This window comes from Harpia harpyja, chromosome 3 (assembly GCF_026419915.1).
Source record: "Harpia harpyja isolate bHarHar1 chromosome 3, bHarHar1 primary haplotype, whole genome shotgun sequence".
Classification (NCBI taxonomy): Eukaryota; Metazoa; Chordata; class Aves; order Accipitriformes; family Accipitridae; genus Harpia; species Harpia harpyja.
Genome location: NC_068942.1, coordinates 80,155,174 through 80,177,796, shown reverse-complemented (window position 1 = coordinate 80,177,796; position 22,623 = coordinate 80,155,174). Strand labels below are relative to the sequence as shown.

Genomic DNA, 22,623 nt, shown 5'->3' with positions numbered 1-22,623 from the left:
TTCGGACCCAGCCGCTCATGACTTTGTCCAGCGGCACCTGGAAAGCCACTGGGAATGGAGGTCACGGAGCTTCTCTGGGCAGCCGATCCCACGCACAGACCAGCCCTCCAGCCTCTCCTCTCGTGTTTACAGAGACGAGAAGGGGAAGGAAGCCTCTCAGACAGAGCCTGAGCCTTTTTAATTGGCACCGGTTGAAAGAAAGCACCAATTAAGCCACACTGCCCCATTCTCAGGCCAGCAAAACACCCTGGGCTGGAGGCAGGCTTGCAGGGCACAGGCAGCAGCGTGTTTATATGCACAGCAGGAGAAAAACTGGGCAAAGGCTGTTAGTTGTGCCGCACCCCTAGAAATCAATGCATCAGGAGTCTCCAACGCCGCCCAGCGTTTCAGCCCCGGGAGCCCCTGCAATACCTTCAAGCAACTAATTTCTATGCATACCAAGAGGATCTTCTTTGAGAGACAAGATAGTAATGCTGATAAAGATGAAAAAAATGGGGATTTTACAAACTTATCCTGATCTTTGCTCAAGTTGTGAGAGAATTAACCGTCCCATCCACCCCAAAAGGTGCAACAAGAGTTCCCACCAGGAGACTAATTCAGCCAACAAGGAGCACAGCATGGTTACGTCCCAGTTGAGTTAACTGACCGACCTTGTTAACAGACTAGCCTTTTACACCTCCTTGACAGCTAAAACAGAGGAGTAAGATTAGAGCGGCCTTTTCCATCAAGGGCATCGCTTCCTGGGGGTTGTGGGCAGCCCATGTGGCCAGCACCAGGAGACAGATGAGCATCCCCATGGCAGTGAGCAAAGGTTACCAAGGACAGGGTAAAGAAGCTAGTTCTGGTGGCAAAGCTTTTCTTTGAGTTTTTTTTAATTTATTTTTAAGCTCAGCTGCATAGGGATAACATTGGAAACTGGAAATTTTTCCCTTGCTTCCCCTGCACAGGTGGCTGCAGAGCCCCCCCACCTCTAGGAAAGCACAAGTGAAGCCAGGAGACAGAGGAGGGGAGAAAGCAGCAGTTTTCCTTCCCACTGGAAAACTCCTACCACACGCTCCGGAACATGCAACACTGAATCAACAATACTTGGCAAACTGGAGCAGGCTGGAAGGAGCCCAGCTCCAGGGAAATGCTGCTGTGGCCATACGCTAACGCACGCCACCAAACCCAACCACTCTTCACCTTTTCCTTTTCTGTTCTGGAGAAGCAAGAGGAGACTCTGGGGTTGAAAGCACTAGCACAAAAAGAGCCACAAATTTGGATCACAAAATGAGGGGGGGGAAAAAAAAAACCCTGGATTTTTGAGCAAGCATATGCACAGGCATACGTGGGGCATGGGGGCTGCCGAAAGCCGTGTCGCTCCCGGGGCGGTCGGCCTTCTGCTTTGGTGCAGGAGCACGCAAGCTTTTTGCTGGGAAAATAAAAAGTAGAAGACTGAAAGGAGAAGCTGATGGCTCCGGATTTAGGGCACTGTCCCAAGGCAGCTGCCTGCTGCGGAGCTCTGCCGCTCGCCATCCCTCTTCCCCATCCCCTCTACCGGAGAGCGCCGGAGCCACGGCCGGGTTTTTGCTAATAGATGAGGACGTGCTCCTTCTGCTCGCTTAGCTCCCAGCCCACACTTCGTTAGCCACGGAGGCAGCGTTACAGCCCTCGCTTAATTGCTGGCCCGCGCTGCAGCCAGGAGCACGGGGAGGCCAACGGCATCGGCACCCGGTGCCCATCACCGTGCGAGCCCGGCTCCTCCCCGGCTTCCCACGGCAGCGGGACGGGGAATTTGGGGCTGGAGCAAGGGAGGTGCCGCTTGGCACGGCTGATCCCTGGGGATCGGCCAGGAGGGCAACCGTCGCCTTTGCCGGAAAAGCCCCAAGGACATCCGAAGGACTTTAGGATGTCTGGGGGCGACGAGCCCACCCCAGCGCCCAGCCCGTTCCCGCTCACCTCCTCGCAGCCGCCGGAGGCGATGCGCGGGGGACACGCTTCTTCGCTCAGCGGCTCGATGACGGTCACCTCGGCAAAGTCCTCCACCGACTCCTGGAACTCCGGCAGGGACCGCCGGCCGTAGCGTTTGCCGCCTTTGATGTACTTGGGCTGCGCTTCTGGGGAAGAATCTGTGAAATTCAAGAACAAAGCGCATCGGTAACATGATTTTTTTACAGATCCGGCTCCCAGGTCACAGCACACAGGGCTGGTTTGGATGCAGCATTTCGAGCGCTGGATTGCCACCACCGTTCCCCCTGGGTAAGGCACCAGCGGCTGCTCCTTTCCAGGACCACTACCCTCACCGTGGCATCGGGCCTGATGGGTTGGAATTGGTCCTGCTCAAAACAACAACAACAAAAAAAAAGCTGTCGCAAAGTGGAATCAGGGCTCCATCCTCCTCGCCCTTCCCATGTCCCAGATCAAGTTTTCTCCGTTAACAGGATGGGGAAAATAACCCTCAACCTTGCAAATAGCCTCAGATGGAGAGTCCATTAGGTCTCTCCTCCTTGCACTAATCTTTGTTACCAGCGATGGGCAGGTTTAAATAGGAACAGCGTTGCACATGGGCAGCTCAAGTCTCCAGATTACGCAGACACCTGGGCGACCACCACTGCTTTTGGTGGATTTAAATCACAGTTTCAATAAAAGTGTGAAAACAACTGGGTGAGTGGAAAAAAATTGGGCAAGTTCGGAGGCGAACGTCTCCTGGGGGCCGACACAAGCAGCTGATCCGGGCGACGGCGGGGCAGGTCCCAGCTTGTGCTGTGCAACTAATGCCAACTGCAAGATCTAAATAACCCTTTGGAGTCGTCATCTAATTACAGGGGGCTCCGCTCGCATTCCCCGGCTCCAGCTTCCCGCAGCAAGCTCCTGCCTTTGGGGACTGAATTATCCGGGAGCCTTCACGGACAGGGATCAAAACAAAAAATAAATAAGCACGTTTTGGGCTATTTTCAGTGAGAATCATCTGACGTCTGGAGCAGGGGGCAAATTAAATGGAGGACCAAATTAACCAGGGATTCAATTAGGGAAAGGCTCTCCACCACGTTTTGTTTTAGTGTTTGCTAACCTTACTGTCGAAACCCCCCCAGGACTCGATCATCTTTATTTTCTGCCACTTGCAGCACACCAAGGCAGTGGCAAGAGCAGCAGCTTTTTAAAATTTTATTTGCAGAGCGCTCTGGTACAAAATAAATGCAAGAGTGCAATACTAATAAGGAGCAGGGAAGCTGTTCAATCATTGACAAATGGTCTCTAAACCCCCCCTGCCCAAATGCCTCCTTGGATAATATTCCTTTAGATATGGAAGAAGGCTTCAAGCTTGTTAGAGGAAAAATATTCTGCAACTTAGCTATGCAATGAATTATAAAATACACAGGACTAGGAGTCCTTTGATTCCTCCAGCCTTGCACTCCATCCATCCATATTGCAGCTCTAGGGAACAAACCCAGCGCCCGTGTTTGAACAAGGCCATTTTAACAAGATTTGCTGCAGCTGGGACTCGCACATGAAAGTTGTGTGATGAAGTGCGCCGATAGAAAAATCGCAATGAGACAGGCTGATTAAGTAAGAGCCCGAGAACAAAAGCAAACCTTATCACTCCTATTAAAGCCTGCCCGGTGGTGAACAATCTCCATCGAGCAGCTCTCTCTGAAATGCTAATATTTGTGGCTACCCATTCACCCATTTATTTTCTCCCTGCCATCTCCCCGCCCTTACAGAAGAGGGCTGGGGGGCTTTGTTTTTTGGGGTTTTTTTTTTGTTTTTTTTTTTGAGAAATAATCTTTCCTCCTCTAAGACAGAAACGCACCTCCGTGCCCATCTGTCTTTGGAAAGATGTGGGGGGAAAAGAAGCAGTCATTTAGCAATAATGAAGCTATGGTTAAATTTCCATCTGGATTTCCCAACGCTCAGAAGAGTCCTGTTTCCACCCCCCACCCCAACAGCGTGTTTAACCACTGCTGCAGCTCAAAATCCAGCTGTATATAGAAATAAAGGTGCCTTCACACTGTGCCACCCTGCAAGCGCTTTAACAGCAAGCAGGGAAATGGGAGCTTCTCCCCACTTTTGTGTTTTAAGCATTTGGAGGCTGGCAACTGATTTCTCTCTGCTCTTTGGTCTGAGCAACCAGGTGTGCTTGTTTTGCTTTTGCAATTAAAAAACTGTGAAGCCTGAGAACGTCCCTGGGAGGGAAAGGTGACCCTTGACAGTTTGAAAAGGGCAGAAAGTTTGCTCCTGCCTCACAAAGCTCCGACTTTGAAGTAGGCTGTCCCTGAGCCCAGCTCCCGAGGGGATCCCAGCTCAAGCACCCTGAAATCCCATTTCCAGAGCCAGCGTGCTTTCGTTAACGCTAGGTTACAGCTCTTCCCCCGCAAGCCCCCGTGCCGTTGGCTGCCAGGTGCACGGTGCAGGATAAAGCCCTCGTGTTACGGGGCCACAGGCATCGCACCAGCGTAAGGGACCGCATCCTGCAGCCCCATCCCTGGGAGCACAGACCCGTCTCCTTTGCAGAAAGCCCCACACACCATTATCTCTGGACTGGGTGTGCGTGGATACCTCCCGTACGTGCAGCATCCTCTAAGGCCCTCTGCCCTCCGGCTTTCCCAACCCAAACCCCCAGCACAGCAGCCAGTGCCCTCGATGCTCCCACCACCCCCGGTATTTAGGGAAAGCTGAGCACACATGCCAGCAAAAAGCAGCAACCCGTGCTCCCCGAATGCGGAAAATTCACTGACAAGCTGAGTTTCTCGTTTCTAGCCAAAACTGATGAGGAGGGATGGAAATAGCCGCTCAGTCCACACGTGCTTTCAAAGGCACAGGAGAAAACAGGAGGGAGATGTCAAAAATCAGTGCTTTCAGTGAGGCAGATGCCCACGAGACTGCCCTGTATTCTATTTATCCCAAACACTATAAAATATACCCCTGTATTGAACACCAAGGGGAGGCTGCTCGTGCTCGAGTCTGACCTCTGGTACCCCCCCCTTCTGCAACCAGCAGCAAGGCGAGATGCTGCTTCTCATAGACCCTTGCTATTGTGCGGCTGACAAGCTGCCAAGAAAGGGAAAAAAAAGAGAAAAAGAAAATAGGTCGAACCCTCCCTGCTTCCTACAGCCCTCGGCAACGCGCGGGCTTAGTAAAACACACACTCCGGAGCTGATGCCTAATTAGACACTGGGGTCTGATCTGCCCCCCTGAACTGCCCCCGGGCTGGGGGTGAGAGCAGGAGCCATCAAGAGAGCAAGCCTCTCGCCTCCCTGTCCCACTGCCTGGGGTGGGTTTGTAGCCCCCAAAGTGCCCCCTGAAAAAAAAAAAACAAAACCCACCACCCTAAATCTGTATTTCACAAGAACCCCCCCTGATTTAAGCACTGCAGACAGAAGCCATCAATTCCCTGGCTCGCTCCCCCCCTCCCCGTCCATCTCAGCAGTTAAACGTCTCCATGGTTAGAGATTTACACTTGATTTTCTGCCTTTCTGCGCTAGATAAGTCATTTCAAAATCCTGCTCTGCCCTCAGACGCTTGGGGAGGAGGCGGGGGGGGGCTCCCCTGGATGGCGAGCAGCATTTTCCTGGGCCCAGCATCAAAGCCAGCGAGCGCAGACAAAAGGGGTTTTAGAGGAGGGAGACCCTCGCCCCGCCAGCCCATCGTTTAGAGGTGAAATTAATTTCTTTGCCGCTTAAGATTTGGAAGGGAGGGATCCTCCTCGCGGCAGCAGACAGCCTACCGCTGGGAAAAGCCCATCACAGCTAGAATCTGCTAAATCCTAATCCCCCGAGACACCAGGTACTGCCTAAACTCCTCTTACTCCCTATTTTGCACTTCGGGCTCAGCAACGGAGGTGGAGAGGAGCGGTGGCTGGGTCACCCCAGCCCAAAAATCAATGCATTTTGGCCCAGAGGCATCGTCTGCGCTTAAGTCACCCCTGTGCGGACAGTAGCACCGGTTTTATACCTGTCCCCACCCAGGTCTGCTTGCGGAGCCAGACCTTTGCAACCTGTGCGAGCAACCTTTCCCCCCACGGGTGGGATTCCTGCAAGGGCATCATCCCCACCAGCTCCTCTTCAGGAGGGCAGCTCTGTTGTCTCCATGTGCTGGGAAGGGAAAAAAAAAAAAACCAAACAAACCCAACAGCCCCTCGTGACCGCAGGGAGGATGGCGTCAAGCTGCTCTTTAATTTGTCCTGGGTGTTCCTGTAATCCTGCACTCCACCCCAGTAATCCCTCCCTATCCAGGCTTCCAACGCACAGAGCTGACTTTTTTATTTGCCATAATGTGGAATAAAAAAAGCCTGGTTATTTCCAACCCCCCAATCACCCACATAACTGATTTTTTTTCTTTCCCCCCCACCCCTTATATCTATTTTATTGTCCCCAGACACCCCCTCACTGCTACAGTGACCCACGGACAAAGAGCACCGGCGGCGGCAGCACCCAGCCCGGGTCCCACGGGGCTCCCAGCAGCATCTCTCCAGAGCACCAAGCCCCGGTAATTCAGGCTGCAATTTATCTGCACGCACCACCTTTGTCAGGCAGCTCCGCAAATGTCCGAGGTGCTGCTGGGGGTGACGGGTCTCCCCGGCAGTCACGCTCCTGCTTGCAGGAGCTAAAATAACCACTACTTTTAAGACACATTCAGGCCTTTTTCTGCTTTTCCCAGAGTCTCCCCCATTCCTCTGCCCATCACTTGTCAACAGAGCTGGGGTTTTGCCCAGCTGGCTGATGCTCTGGTTTGCAGCTGGGTCTGTGTCTCCACACCAAAGTCCTTGAGGGGACAGAGCTGATGACAGCAGCGCTTGGGAACCCTGCCTGCCTTAGTTTTCAGGGCTGCTTCCCAGGCAAAGTGCCTGCAGCACACCAGGACCATCCTCCCTGCCAGTCTTCCCTTCTGAAAGGGAATCTAGCTTCTTTGCCAAAAAAAAAAAAAAAATTTAAAAAAAAAATATATAGATATATCAGCTGTTTTCTGCAAGCCTGAGTGCCTCTCCCACTTGCTGCTTTCCCCCCAAAACCAGGGAAACCCCATCAACCGCTTCTGCAGGAACTGCTTTTGCATCCCACAGCAGTTTTGGTTCCCTGTCCCCAGCCCGTGGGTCCCGCTGTGACCCCAGAGTCTGCCCCATCACCCACGGGCTCCTTGTGCCAAGCCATCCTCCCCGAGCCGGGCTGCGCCGCACCCATGGGGACAACGATGCTGTCCCCTGCCGGGTCCCCCCAGCCGCGTAGCACGGGCTGTCTGGGGGCTGCAGGGGAGCAGCTGGTTCGGAGAGCGAAAAGCCAAGCCCTCCGGCTGCTGGCAGACCCAAGGGACCTTCCCATCGCCCAAGTCCTTGGGTAAAACCACAACATCAAGGCACACAGCCGCTTCCTTGCAGAACAAACTCTGCGGATGCAGCAAACAGCCTTAAAATCCGTGCCTTCCCCCCCCCCCCCCAATTAAATTTTCATTTAAATGATATGATTTGGAGCTCTTAACTCAATTTTTCCCAAGCCCGGGGCAGGCTGTAACACCAGCATTTCCACAGTCACTGACAGTTTGACACCAACAGCGCGAAGCAGCTTGTTCTCCCAATCTCAAGTTTGATCTAAATTAAAAGAAGCAAAGACTTTGGCGTTAACCAACCTGTCAAAATGCATTAAAAATAAATGTCTCCCAGGCCTGCCTGGCGCAGGCTGCCTACCTGCACTGCGTGCCCTTTGATTACCTGCCTTGCAAAACCCAGCTGACAAACGTGTCCCCAAGGAGGGCTCTCAGACTCCAGTGCAGCCTCTTGCCGGCTGCATTTGTAATTTCCCCTGCGATAACCCCAAATTTAGCCCTTTCTAGAAGATTTATTTATATTTAAATCAAACCGGAGCTTCTCAGCCATACGATTCCCCAACAAATGCAGAGCACCGGATTAGTTCTGGTTCGCTGGGGTGCCGGGGCTGCCTCCCATTCCGCGCCAGCTCCTTTCCGAGGTACTGGAAGGGATCGCAGCAGATCCGACCCCTCGCCAGGCACCGGCGAGGCTCCCCCCTCGCTCCCGAGCGCCCACCGACCTGCGTCGGGAAATTGCGTTAAGGGATGCCGGCTGCAAGAGCTGTCATTGCCCATCTCCCTCTAAGCATTAAGAGCTTTGGAAATGAGGGGTGGAAAATAAAAATAATCCATCAATTGCATCTCTTGGGCCCTGCGGTTTTTGCAGCCTATTTAAGGGGGAAATTTGTGATTTTACTGCGCTCTCGAGTGCGGGATGCTCCAGCTGAGATTGATGCTCCAGGAGAGGAAACCTGGAGTTTCCCTCTCCCCTCCTTGCTAAGCTGTTTTTTCCTTCGGGGATTTCGCGTCCCTGCTGCTCTGAAGGCAGGATTAGGGATTTACATACAGGTGTGACACCAGGCAGACCTCAGCCCCCCCGGCTCCAGCTGGAGCTGCAGGGGCTCAGCCCTCACCCTGGTCCCACACCTCCCCAGTGCTCCCAGCACCACCAGCCCCTTGTGCACGGGGAGGTGGCGGGGGGGGGCACACCAAAGCTATGACCCTATTTCCTGCTGAGGGTCTAAAAAGCCACGTTTTCAAGGCACACTGAAACAAAGCAAGGAAAAACCAGGACGGTGGGGACTTTGCAGCACCCACTGCTTTCTCCGACCAGCCCCAACCTGGTTTGTCAGAGGGCTCGTCTTGCTCAGGAACAACTTTGGGCCAGACTGGCTGTCCCCTGGGAGAAATACAGACACCTCGAAGTAGCTTCCTACAGGACCGAGCTCACCCTGCTCACCTCAGACACAAGGAAACAGAATGGACTTTAAAAAAAAAAAAAAATTTAAAATCAGTGCTAGACAGGAGGGGTATTTCCATGTCCAGCAGCCCATCTCCAGAAGGAGCTCTTGCAGACAGCTTCCCGTTATAACCTTCACAAAAACAGAGTAGCATCCAAAGCCAGCACGGGTTTTCAGTAAGGCACTGCTGTCCCCCGAGACAGATCCCACCACCGGCTGGAGCGGAGGGTCCCCCGAGGCAGAGCTCGCAAACCCTCCTGCCAGGCTGGGATCACACCACCTCAGAGCCAAAATACTCGAGTGGAGGGCAAGGGGATGTGCCAGCCCCAGCCAGGAAAAAGCAGCAGCAGCATTAAAGCAGCCATTTGATTGCCTGCCCATAACTATCTGCAGCTGGAGAGCTCCTAAAGCATCCCTGGCCACCAGAAGCGTTGTGGGATGGAGAGATCTCAGCCCATTTAGCAGCCATGGGATGTCTTGAGCTTCTGAAGTGCTGCTAGCTGTCTACACGCAGACATCACGTGCCTCTCCGGGCATTTAGATCATGGTAATGGGATATAAATATCTAATAGCTCAGAAAACACTTTTGTACAAGGCTCCACAACAGACCTTAACTCCCCCTTCTCCCTAGGTCAGGGTCTTCTGCTTGGATGCCCAATCTCGGCACCTAAAAAGCACTTTCTCTTTTAAATCCCTCTGTGAGAGCCACCCCTGTCTGCTTTGCCAAAGAAAATGTACTGGTTTAGATAATTTCAGGATTTACCTGGTTCTTGGAAGTGTTCTTCATTCGACAAGGTTCTGGATAAGATGAGGATAAGTGCTTCTTTAAATTGATCAAAGTGGACCTGTGGAAAAAAGGAAGAAAGGAGGAAATCAACTGGTGCCGATAATTAACTATCAGGCCAACAATCCAGCAGGAAGATGGGCAGCAATGCAAATCACTCAGACCATCACACTGAAACAGGAGCACGCCTGTGTCCGCCGACAACCTCGGCGAGGGGCACGAACGAACCTCGGCTTGTTCGGTCTTGGGGCCTGGAGAAATGGCAGCAAGCAACATGAAGACACAGCAAGCATCTTTGAGCGTGTGGAAAAAATGATTGCTATCACAGAATGACTCAAAGCCGCTGCTTTAACGCATTGGGTGGGGTTTTCCATCAAGCCAGAAGCCGAAACAACATGTCCAGAGGACCAGGGAGCATCTCCATCGCTTGAGATGACGTGGCCAGAGTCAGTGGCTCCTACAGTGAGATACAAGTCCTGACCAGTGACGAGATACTGGTTGTGGAAATGCTCCACTGCCCTAACCAAGCTTCAGAAAACACTTTCCAAAGCGGATGGCAGAAAGGCGCACCCTTTCCAGGGCAGCCCTGCCCTGGCTCCTGCCTGCTGCAGCTCTGCGAGGGCTGGACTGGAAGTACCAGGTCTGGATTGTGGCTATAGGAAAAACAAGGAGGGATGACAAGGAGGGGTTTTTTTCCCCCCCCTTTTCCATCTGCGTCTTCCTGGAAAGCCTCCTGCCTCACCGCCACGAACAGTTGCAAAGGGGCTACAGCATCCTTCACAGCCGCGCTGGGGAATGTCAGCAATTCCAGCCGTGGGGGACGGAAACCCAGGGACAGCTGGGGAAGCTATTTGACATGGGTCAGTGGCGAGGCAGAGCTGCCTGCTACGATTTCTTTTGGCTAAATAAATCTTAGGAGAATTTTTAGCATTGAACAAGAGACTTTGTATTTAAAGAACCCACCGAGGTTGCTCTTGCTGGCAGAGTCGATCGCTGCGAACCGGGCACGAAGGGCAGGAGCTGCAGCCAGAGGGGATTTTAACGCCGCTGGGGGAGGCAGAAGCGGCAAAGTCCAGGTCTGAAGTTCACCAGCTTGTTCTCGTGGTCGAGCCAGCCCCAAAAAAAGAGCAACGTGGTCCCCAGCAGGCAGGGGATGACAGCGGAGCTGGTGGCTCAGCCACGGGCCCCCCGTGCAGGGGAGCACCTCACACCGCAGCTCAGGCAGTGCAAGTCACGCCTGCGGTTTTAAACACAGGCTCCCCGAGTAATTAAACAGTTAGAAATATGTTCAGCAAAGAAACTTGTCAGGGGTGCCTTCATCTGAATACTAATTGCTGCCATTCATTTCCAAACACCGGTGTACTTCAAAAGGACAGTTTACAGAGATAGGAGAATTTGCCTGATTAAAAAAACTTGACATTTAGACTAAATGAGGATGAATAAAAGATGAGGGTGTTCGAATAACAGGTCCCCTCCCCATGGGATCTTCTCAGGAAGGGAACGGTGACAACAGCCAGAGGGACAGACAGAGCCGGTCCCTCGGACGGGTGCTGGGGCTGGGTTCAGATGGGACCTCATGGCAGCAAGAAAATAAAATAAAAATCACTTGGCATCACTCATGCAAACACACCAAATAAGAAGGCAGAGAAAAACCACTTGGGGAGGTGTGGAGAGCACCGCTGACATGTAACCTGCTCCGCCTAACGAGCCCCGTAACTCGTGTTTGCCAAGAAGCACTAACGAAAGGGAGGAAGGAAGAAGAGACCCGAGCCCTCGCTGCCGCAGCGGCGTGCGGGACAGATGGCTCCGGCATCGAGACCGCAGAGCAATTTTACCATGACCACGATGTCCAAAGAAGCCCACAGAAGATTAGGCTGAGGGGCAGGAGGCGGCCATCCTCCAGCATCCCGTGCCAGCACTGTAGCTGGCTGCACAGCAGGAAAATTTAAAGCGCAAATCAGCAGCAGAGACACACGACAGCGGGCGCTTGCGCAGGCTCAGAGGGGTCCCGCAATGCCTTCCGAGCGGCAGCACCCAACTCTGTAGATGTAGCCCAAGCTGGTGGGGGGGGGGGGGGTATTTTTCTTCAGGAAAACCTCTGGCCCATCCTATAACCAGGAAAAACAGTATCTGTGGTGCACATTTGACCTTGGATGCTGGATGTCTGTACCCAGAGTACTTAAAGAGTTAGAAAAATGCAACTGTTAAAATTAAGCTGTGCTCAAGTACAAGCCAGGTAAGGCAGCCTGTGGGACAGCAAAGCCACAAACACTACAATATCTTATAAAGACAGCAATCCTTTGCCACTGCTCCCCAGCAAAGTCCTCACTCTACATCCCCACCCAATTTAAATGCCAATGTGCGTGCAGGGGACGATGTGCATCCCCAGGAGATACGGTGTAGGCAATGCCCACATCGCGAAGCACCCCACACCCGTGTGCTCGGTACCTGCACACCTCCAGCATCCACGTGCTGTCACGGAGGGCCACAATCCTGCCTGGAAAGCCCGTGCCAGGGAGGCTGTGGGCTTCCCACGAGTGCAAGGAGCACTTCCAGGGATGCGACAGCCCACGTGGGCAGGCACAAGTCTGCAGCAATAGCCTTTGGTTTTTGCTTAGAGAACATTTCCAGCAAAAGGACTGGCCTGGACAGCCCTGGGGAGGAGAGCACTGACTGCAGCAGTGTTGCAGAAAGCACCATCCACTTCTGGAAAACAGCCTCAGACACTCAAGCCAACCCAAAAGCTTTACAAATGCAAGGCAGAAAGTATACAGCAGCAAAACAGTGTCAGGGTATTTAAAGTTAATGCTCTGTTGAATATGCTCGACTGAATTTGGGGGTTTTGGGAACTGCCAACTCATGCATCTGCTCACAGGTGTCTCAAACAGCAACTCGAGGGCTGATCCAAACCAGCCCGAACCCAGCCGAGTTTGGGAGGCAACAGCATGGTGTGCGTTCGTGCCCACCCAGAGGTGTGGATCAGGGTCAGGACACGTGTCCCTGCAAACCCCACAGCGAGACCAGGGCTCTGCACAGTGCTTGGGACATGTTAAGTCCCTGGTGAGGAGAATTTTCCCAGAACACATAAATCAGAGGCAAACAAGACTAATATGCCAACGCAGGCATAGCAAGCCCAGCCCAGCTTCCCCACGGTAATCAGGGACCAACCAAGCTGCCAGCTGCTGAGCAACCCCAGCACCTTTGAGAAATCTCGACACCTGCTTTAAAGCAAGTTTCCTATGAAGCCGTGACTTATTAGCACTAGAAAGAGAGCGTGCATGTGCCAAGCTACCTGCTGCTTATCGCTATTTGTCCCTGCAATGCAAAGCAGCAGACTGCAGCCCCGGTCTCTCGGGGGCAAACCAGCATCGGTGGCTCCTTCCAGCTCCCTCTCCTTAATCTTCAAGCAGAGTCCTTTTCTCAAAGCCCTGTCCCTGCTTGCAAACACCTACCAGCAGCAGCAGCCAGAAGTTTGCAGAGGGAAATGTCAGGTGGGGAAGGTATAGGAACGGGTCAATCTTGCGACCAAGTCTCCTGCCTGGCATGCAAAAAGACATCGCGTATTAAGGGCAGCAGCGTCACAGCGGGCTCAGAGGGAGTATATTTGCAAGAGGTCACCAGCCAAAGCATTGAAGGGAGCTGACGAGTGAAACCCCACGCCGCGGTGTCCTTGCTGCGGGCTCGCTAATGCAATAGCGCAGGGGCAAGGCGAAACCTGAACTCCCCGTCCCCGCTTGAGGACGGCCACGAAGGACAGTCCTCGCGCAGTGTCCGGAGGTGCCCGACTTACCCCCCTCCCTGCAAATCATATAACCGCAGTACCCGAGACGCCACTCCGCATTAGCTGCTAATTAACAGGCACTGATCTCTCGGAGGCCAGACGAGAAGGGCACTCCTGCACGCATCCTCTCGGTCCCGCAGTCAAGTGCGAGGGGCCCGAGGAAACAGCCTTCCCCGAGGAATCCCAGGAATTCCTGCGAGCATCGCCTCCGCACGCAATCGCGTGAGGAAAGCGGTTCTGGGATGGTTTGGCTCTGCCGCCAGCCAGGGCGGGATTTACACACCCTTGCCAGACCCCGCAGATAGCACGTACCCGTTAATTCCCAAAGCATCGCACGGAGCGGGGGATGCAGCGTGTCCAGCCCCGCGCTGGGACGCCAGCTCAGCTCCCGGTCCAACCATCACGGTGCATTCATCCCCAGAGCAGAAACCCCGGCACAAAAGCAAGCACGTGGCCCCGCCGAGTTGCCCCTCGGCAGACAAAACCGTCGTGTGTCCCCGTCCCCCCCCTCGGTGCCCTCCCATAAAACCCGGTCTCTGGAAGCGCAGACAAACAAAGGCTGCTCCCACCGCCAAGAGGGACCATCTGCGGCAAGGAGCCGGCAGGGCAGGTGCAAGAAGCCTGCGCTCGGGGAGCAACATGTTTGCTGCTATTCTCCCGACGAGCTCCCTAGGAAACCCGGAGGATTCGATAGCTATTAAATCAGGCTCGCGCTTAGACATGGGCCATTGCTGCTGCTAACAAGCGCAAATGCTGGGGAGATGGGAGGAAGCGCGGGAGACAAAGATTATTCTGGCGTTCAAGTCGCAGGTTGTGAGCGAGAACCGTCCCCAAAGACAAAGAGGGGAAATAAAATAAAAACGCTCCTTGGAATGCCTCGTGCCCAGGGACAGCTTGCAGGGATGGAGCTCCTGCCTGGGACGGGGCGAGCGTCACCCAGCACTCGGGACGCTTTAGCAGGGGCTTTTCGGTGCTGTTGGGCTGAGCGTTTACTGCATTTATCTTTGCTTTCCACCCACAGGGATGAGCACTGTTGCTTTAGCCCTGACCAGCTGTGACAACCACATCTTTAGTACTGTTCTTCCCTTCCCTCTATCCCACCATCCTACAAATGGCAAAGCCGGATAACAGCATCCGAGTGGTGGAAGCTCAAGTCGGCTGAGCAGCACGGAAAGTCTCCAGTGCTCAAGCAAATGCCACGCTGCAACTCCAAAAGTCAGAAACCTCTGTCTGGATCCATCCATGCTCCAGCACCACTTGCCGTCAGCAGAAAAGCTACGGCCCCAGGGCAGGCGAGGAAGAGGAGGCTTTGTTCGTTAAAGGAAATATTTTGTTTTGTGAAAGCTGCCATTTGATAGGAAATTGGAGTCAGCACGGCTGCTTAGCTCATGTCTATTGAGAGCCCTGGCTGCCCTGCTCTGCGTTTTCTGATTTTAATAAGCAGTGATGGGATTTCAGGGTGATATTGAGGGAACATCCGATGCACTGTGAGCACAGCGTGCTGGGAAGGAGGTAATGCAGGAGCACAAGGACATCCATGCTGAACACAGAGGTCCCCCCAAGGGCAAGCAGCTTCTGCTCAACACCCTGGCATTTAACTCTATAAAGGTACAACCACAACTGAAAAAATTGCTTTTGAAAGCATGGTGTGCTCACCAGCCACAGCTTCCCTCCTGCTGCAGCCCCGCAGAAGGAAGGAGCCATTTGTCCCCAAAACCACATCCCAGGTGGGTCTGTGATAACCGCAGCTGCGTGTGGACACCACCACCAGGTAACGTGGACAAAGCGGGCTCAGCCAGCGACTGCTGGCGTTGGACAATATTCTCTGCTTCAGAGAAACATGCCTGACTGCATGCGACCCCACCGGTTTAACTACAGCTTAAGTCAGTGTAAATCACAGGCTCAAGCCCCGGCTTTAGGTCCCCATCGCATCCCAAGCACCGCAGAGTTTGTGCAAGCACCCGGTGAGCCGGTTTGGGGAGATGACCCAGGCCAGAAGCAGCACTTAACCGGTGCTGGGGGGCACGTGTGCTGTGTGAGCCAGAACACGCTCGGCCGAGCACCAGCGTGGGTGCAGGGACAGCAGGGACCCGGCACTTGGTCTAGCCTTGGACAAGGGGAAAAACACACCCTGCATCAGTGCAATGCCAGCACACGAGGCTAAGCGCAAAGTGGTGGTTTCTGAGAGTTTCAGACTGCCTCCAGCCAGGGAAGACATACCAGCGAGCAGTTTCCTTCCCAGTTATCACTAATCCCCCTCTCGGAAGCCACCCTGCGCCCACCCTGCTCAACAGAACAACAGACACTGCAAGTCCTGCAGCCCCAGAGCCTCGGGGATGTTGGATACTCACAAATTACAGACTTTCAGCTTCTTCCCATCACCTTCCCATGTGCACAGGAGCAGTGCCTGGTGCTGCCTTGCTCCCAAGCCCCGGACCCCCCCATCGCCCCAGCCTTACCCTGCCTAGGAGGTTGCCTTGGAGAAGGGTCTGCTGCAGTGCCGGGGCCACCTCCTCCAGGTGCAGCACATGGCAGAGGTCGGTGAGCTCCTCCTGCCCCAGGGACCCCGTGCCCGTGCTGTCGAAGCTGTCGAAGAGCTCCTTGAGGCGAGCTTCATACTGGTCCTGCTCAGCTTCATCCATCCCATAGCCTGCCACGCTCACCTGCGGGGAGAGACGGGGCCAGTGAGCATCGACCGCACATGGCATGCAAAGGCAAAAAAACCCAAGGGCCGGTTCAGGGGCAGCCCGCGAGGCCGTTTGCCGCAGTTTTTGTTTGCATTAAGTGAATCCGGTGCTCTACCACCCCTCCAGCCTCTTCCATCCCACCGGGTGAAGGCAGAAGTCGCACAGCGGAAAAAGCAAGGGGGGAAAAAAAGCCTGCAGAGCCAAACCCTCTGGGTGAGGACAGCCCAGGGTGGCTGGGGCAGCCCCAGGTTGCACATCCCTACCTGCCACCTCGCACTGGCTCCATGAGCTGGGTATTTGGCTCAGTTGGAGCAGCTGAGGTGCTGCAGGGGAAAATTGTTCCCCTGAGCTCTGCTGGTTCCCAGGTGTTGCAGGTGATGCTTTATCTGCCTTAGCGAGGAGATAAACAACAATCCCGGCAGTAAAAGCTCACCAGCAGCAGGGAGCTAAGCATAGGGCTCTGCCTGCAGAGGGGAGAGCAGGAGATCCCAACCGCTGCCTCCCCCTGCACCCCAAACACTTCAGGCCAGCCAGCCACCGCGTACACCCCCCTCCACGAACATAAAACACATCACCGTGCCAAATATGCTGCTTTTTACGCTGGCCCCGGGTGCAGGGAGCCCCAATGTGCCTTCAGCCCTGTTGATGCCAGCGGGCAGCATCTCTGCTTTCCTCCACAACCCCGGCACAAAGCCACACGGTGCCCTGCGCCTGGGGAGGACACGTCCCCGCTGGGTCACTGCCCGGTCCCATGGCATTCACTGCACTGCTCTCCTTTAGGTACTTCAGCTCAAACCTTGTCTGAAGGCAGAGAAGTGTTTGACAGGGGACACTGCTAGGGTGGCAGCAAACCCAGTCCCGGAGCAGAAGTGACCCCAGCATGGAGACAGCTGAAACGTATCTGGTCTCCTGCACCAGCAAACAAAGCCCAGGTGGTTTCTCCACCACTCACCCAAGGGCTTCATCCTCCCCTCCAAGTCAATGATTTTTCATCTGTCTCATCCCATCACTAACCAGACCATTGCAGCCCCAGGAACTGTTTTGGGAGGGAAATTTCCTGTCCGAAATGAAGGATTTGGCTGGCATCCATTTATCCAGCCCGGCTGCGGGGCTCCCCACCGGCTCGGGGCAGAAGCATAACCCACTGCCACGACACAGCCTTGGCATGCACGGCCACCGCGGGGGACATGCCACCACCCCGGGGGGGGGGCACGATAGGCACCACAGCTGTCATCGCCGGGGCACACCGAGCGGCAGCGAGCACTGCAGGGACCTGGTGGCCCAAGGACACATCCCCAAGAACGCTCAGCCAGCCTCAAACCATCGCCCACGCGCCAGCCAGGTCTCCGGGTGAATTTTGTTTTGCCCGTGCTGCTGCAGGTTTTCTCAGCCAGAATTCCCGAAGCGGGGTCCTATCCGAACCCCCTCGCTGTCCAGCTCTACTACGGAGCGGTCACCTCCCCTCTTCCCTCTCGGCATTGCGGGGTTCCCGCAGCCTGCGGCTGCCTGCGTCACCGGCCGTGTTCACGGACATCCCAGAACAAGCAGAGCTGCCCTGACTGCAGGGTGCAGCCCGATTTCACCCCCCTGCCCGCCACCGCAGCCTCGAGGAACACGCCGATCTTCGAGAGCATCGTGAGCCACCACACGAGCTCACGCAAGCGTCCCGTGGCAGAGGGGCAATCGGAAAAGCCTGTCCCACCGACGCGGCTGGATAACTGGGGAAATCCCCGGGGCGGACACTGCAGCAGCCGTGTCCTTGATTTTGCTGGCTGCAGGAGCAGACGCCAACGCAGAGCAGCATCGGGCTCCCGCGCCTGCCGAGGGATGCGGGGCTGGTGCCAAGCGGCACGCAAGGTCCACGGCACCGAAATAGCCCAGCCTGGCTGTCCTCCCTCCCGCACTGACGTGGGCGAGGACGGCAGCATCGCCAGACCTCCGGAGTGGACACAATCCCTCCCCATCCCTGTACCTGAGCCTCACACCCTCGGTGTCTCCTGGTTTCCCCCCCCCCACTCCCACCCCAGATGCTTCTTGAGCTGCTTTAGCAAAGCACCCAAGCGCTGCGGGGAGGAGCGAGGGTGCAGACGCGTTTGCGTTCGACCCAGGGCGCAGAGGAGGAGTCGGCACCCGAAAACTCAGGTGCCCGCAAGCAGAAGGAAGGCAGCAAACTAGTTTCCGTTCTCACGCCGACAACCCCATTTCCCCACCCGCGGTTCAGCACGCGTGGGGATCGATAGTGGAGAGCCCTGCCCGCCCCGGCCGTACACCCCGGCAACCCCAAAACTCACAGCCGAGCCTGCAGCAAAGGTGACTCCGAGCCCTGGAGCTTTCCAGGCGTTTTTGAGTATCTTATCTTCAGGGTCAGCCACCTCCTGCCCCCAGAGACCTCTCCAGCACCCGACTAATTCCACACCGCCAGAACCAGTTCCCCCAGTTAGACAGCATGGAGAGCTAAACGCCACCTCCCAACGTGTCCCCGAGCACCCACGCTGCCGGAGCGTTGGGGTCACCCCCTCTCGGTGCCGTACCACCAGACAGCCCCAAAAACTTACCCCGGATGAGTCTGGATGGGCTGAGGGAGGAGGCACTGGGGAGCCCATAAAACCAGCAAGAAAAATACGATCCCCAAAGGAGAAGAGCATCGGGTCCATGGTCCCTCCCTGGGGCCAGACCTGCCCTACAGCCCAGGTGAGTTTTCGGCAAGGGCAGCCTCGCACGTCCCCACGGCAAGGGATGGTCGGAGCTCACTGGGCTCCTCACCAGCTTGGCATGGCCCGGCCACCCCTGCGCAGCCCGGGGAGGGGGATTTCATGCTTTCCAGCAAAAAAAGCATCAGAAATAAATAAAGAAGGGCAACGCTCTTCGCCTACCTGCAGTCAGTCAACGACGGCGAGCAGCCGGCAGCGAGGCGATCCCGCACGCATCCTGTGCAACCTCCATCTTAGGAAGCCGGCTCCGGCACGCAGCCGGCTGCGCAAGGTGACCCAAGATGCCTACTCCCGGCTGAATTATTCAGCAGCGCTTCAAGAAAGGAGGGGGAAAAAAAAAAAAAAAAAAAAAAAAAAGAAAAAAAACCCCAACCCTCCTACCTGATGAGCTCGCGAGGCTGCTTGGCATCACCCAGCAGTCAAAATAATGAGGTCAGCGGCATCAGATCCGCAGCGTGCACAGGCACCCGCACGCCGGAGCTGCCGTGCGGGATCGGGGATGGGAGACTGGCAGCAGAGAAAGGGCTAAGAGGGGAGGGAGTGGGGGAACACAAGAGGCACACAAAGCCCGAATTAAACTCCAGCCTTTCATCTCCACTCCAGATGGGCCAGCAGCTGAGATGCAGGAGGGCGGCCCAGAGCCGGGAGGATAATAGGGGTGGGCAGGCAGCAGCTGAGTGGGGGCTCCCCGGTCCCCTGCGAGGAGGAGAGGGGCCGTTCCCCGCATAGGGCATCACTTTGTTCAGATTTATAGCTGGCCTTCTGTGTCGTGTTAAGACCCCCAAAACGCCCGGCTTGAGCAGACGGTGCAGAGAGGTGCAGGTTTAGGAGAACTACTTGGATTCATAACCTCATTATTCTTTATTTCTCTTCTCCCTATAAGAAGTCCTGGGAAGCAAAGCACTCGGGGATCATGAGAAGAGGAAGTTTTCACCGGCGTTTCTTTCCTTCCTTTAAATCCACCCCCTCCGGAGAGCCAGATAACCTTCACAGCACACAATGTAGAGGCCCGATACGACTAAATTCTCAGCTAAATTTAACTCAAACAATATAGGCTTAAACAGTAATTACCGCTTTGCATATCAAGTGCGTGGAATCAATATCAACCTCCAAGCTTTAGCCTGGAACTAAGGAAGACACAGATTACCTGGTCAATCAACGGCACCGGGTAAAAACTACGCTTAGCGCAACGCCTTTTTTTGGGTGCAAAACAGTATTAATGCAAACAGCACGCTTGCTGCTGTGCAGTGGCACAACATGGAGGTTTCAGGGATGCTCTGCCCGGATGCCCCCGTGGGCTGTCTCACCAACCACCCCTCTCCAGAGCTACGGGATACACCGCCTCCGTCCCAAGCAGCCCCCCGCAGAAGGCAGTGGGGACCTCAAGCAAGTCATCTCCTTCAAGGGACAGCAAGGAAAATGTTGCTTTCGGCACTAGCCTTGATTGCCTCGACTCAAACGAAGGCCTGGCAATTAGCAGCAAGTAAGCACCCAGCGGAGCAGCAGCATGTGGCCACCTCCAAAACACAAGCACCCGCTCCCCGAGACGTAACCGTTCCGTAGCGTCCGCCCCACGCTGAAGAGCAAGGCCACGCGTGGGCAGGTTAAAAGCAACTTGCCCTTCCCTCTCTGCTTGGGACAACCGGGACGATGTGAACACAGCTGGCAAAACCCACCAGGACCCCAGTTTTTAATGGTGGGGTTTATGACAAGATGCCCAGCAGCCACTGAAACCAGACCCTCGAGCCCTTGCTGGAAAGCCAGAGCTAGGGTTGTCTCATCTAACTCATTATCTCCTTCCCCTAATGAACCAGCTCATCCATCGCAGCTGCGGCTAAGCTGCCATGATTCACTGCATATATCCCCAAACCCCCACGCCGCTGCCTGCATCAGGGTGATTTCTGAGCTCAGCCCACCCTGCAACACCTCATCCCCTCTTGGGGAGCAGTGGCTCCACAGAAGGTCACACCAAGAAACCAAAGGAAAGGGGTTAAAAAAAAAAAAAAAAAAGCCCCAACAGACAATGAAGCACCCAAATATCGGTAAATCACTCGACAGCGTGCCCGGCTCTTCAAGGGTCACCACCAAAGTCAGCTTTACAGCTGGCGGTTCCTCCTCCCCATTGAGCACGGTCATAATTTTTGCAGCCCGGCGCTGGCTGCTTTGCACCTCAATGCCACCTCGCACCGTGCTCCCCAAAACACGGCCAAACCCTCCAAAGTTGGCAGAGAAAAGAAATTCTGTTAACCAAGCTCCACTCCAGATTAGCAAAGCAGCGATGGCATATAAAGCGCTATAAATTTATGTAAAGAGCTTCAAAAGAAGCGCAGTGTTTTGAATATTCACACCACCCGGTATTTGCATTGTAATAGGGGCCTTTCAATAAGCAGCCTTCCCTTCAATAAGGAAAAACAAAGCGCCCATCTGTTTTGATTTTGCAAATCGGGCTGGAGTTGCACTGCAATAACTCGGGGAGCCCTGGGTGCGATAAAGCCCAAGGTATAGGCACAAAGCTGATTATTTCAGAAGTAAACAAAGCGAGCTGGCAATTTATCCAACGACGCCTCACGCGCCGGGAAATAAGGGATTCGGTAATTCCCGCGGAGCTCAGCCCTGCGCCGGCTCCGATAAACCCGGGCCGTGCTGAATCACGGCGATAACGCCGCGCATCCGTCGCGATGCGGGGACCGCGCGGCGAGCTTCACGCCGTCACCCCCGGTTTGGCGAGCGAAGGAGAACGACGGGCAGGATAAACGCACTCACCCAAGCTGACACCCACTTGTCAGTGGGTGACCCTCCCGGGCTGCGGATTTGGGTTTTCCTGGCTCACGGATTTGGGTTTTCCTGGCTCACGGCCTCAGCCCCATCCTTACCCGGATGCGCCAGAGGTGACGGGGCCCACGGTTTGCGACCAGACAGCAGATGCCGTCTGCCGTCCTGGTGACGGCGAAGGCTTCGCCGATGACAAAACAACTGCTGTTATTAATTCCTCCGGCCACAGCCTGCTGCTTTCTCAACTCGGCCCGGGGCGAGCTGGTCCAGACCCCGCTCCCACCCGCCACGTTTTGAGGATGCTTGGAGCATCCCTCCGGGAAGAGGGCTGCGCCGCAGGATGGGGTGCCCTTGGCAGGAGGGCGAACAGCTCCCGGTGCCCCCCCCCCCCCCCCCCCCGCCACCGGTGCCATCAGCCTAAAGGCCACTACCGGCGACCGTGGGGGCTTTTGCGTGACACCCCCGCCCACGCAGGCACCCCCTCCGCGCCCACCCCCTGGGACCCCGTCCCCAGCATCCCCTTCCTCTCCAGCACCCCCTCCCCACCCTCCCCTTTTCCCAGTACACCCACCTCGCCCGCTGCTCCCCTTCCCCGCCGCCCCGGCCCGGCGCCCCGCACACGCGGCTGGCCGCGCCGGGAAGGGGCGGGCTGCGCCCCGGTACCGCCCGCGGAGGAGGGACCGGCGGTGGCCGGGTCCGTGTCCGTCCCCCCCCCCCGCCTCGGGGGTCCGGTAATCCCCCCCCCCCCCCACCCCTCCGCGGTGCTCGGCGCTGCCCGTCCCCCCCCCGGTCCCCCTTTCCCCGGGCTCACCCGGCGCGGCTAAGCCGGTGACCTCCGGGCGGCGGCGGAGCCGAGCGTCGCGGAGAGGAACGGGCCCGGAGGAGGTGCCGCGTTCAAATGCGGCGGCGTTTATTGGGCCGAGGCTCGGGGGCGGCCCCCGGGGGTACGGGGCGGCCCCGGGGCGGGGGCCACCGGCGGCCTTTGTGCGGCGGGGGCCCCGCTGGCGCCGCCCCGCCCGGCATCAGAAGCGGCCGGCACCGCGGGGGACAGCTGCGGGGGGGTCCCCCCCCTCGCTGTCCCGCACCCCAGGGTGGCATCACCGTGGTCCCCGCTGGTCTGCACCCCCGGGGTGGCATCACCTCGGTTGTC

General features: G+C 55.9%; 1 protein-coding gene across 11 annotated transcripts in view; it reads right to left on the bottom strand.

Moving 5' to 3' along the window:
• The window catches only part of NIN (ninein), a 65,462-nt gene extending 43,129 nt beyond the window's left edge, over positions 1 to 22,333 (bottom strand). For 3 of the 11 annotated variants that reach the window (XM_052783653.1, XM_052783654.1, XM_052783656.1), the window contains exons 1-4: positions 18,864 to 19,012; positions 15,763 to 15,966; positions 9,502 to 9,583; positions 1,939 to 2,108 (exon numbers count right to left, since the gene is read on the bottom strand). In XM_052783653.1, the coding sequence (XP_052639613.1) occupies positions 1,939 to 2,108; positions 9,502 to 9,583; positions 15,763 to 15,945 (435 nt within the window). In that variant the 5' untranslated portion in view covers positions 15,946 to 15,966; positions 18,864 to 19,012. Of the gene's footprint in view, positions 1 to 1,938; positions 2,109 to 9,501; positions 9,584 to 15,762; positions 15,967 to 18,863; positions 19,015 to 19,082; positions 19,441 to 22,044; positions 22,085 to 22,284 lie in introns of those variants that run through there. The other 8 variants (XM_052783648.1, XM_052783655.1, XR_008234630.1 and 5 more) reach the window with 7 other exon arrangements.
• Between the last annotated feature and the right edge of the window lie 290 nt (positions 22,334 to 22,623).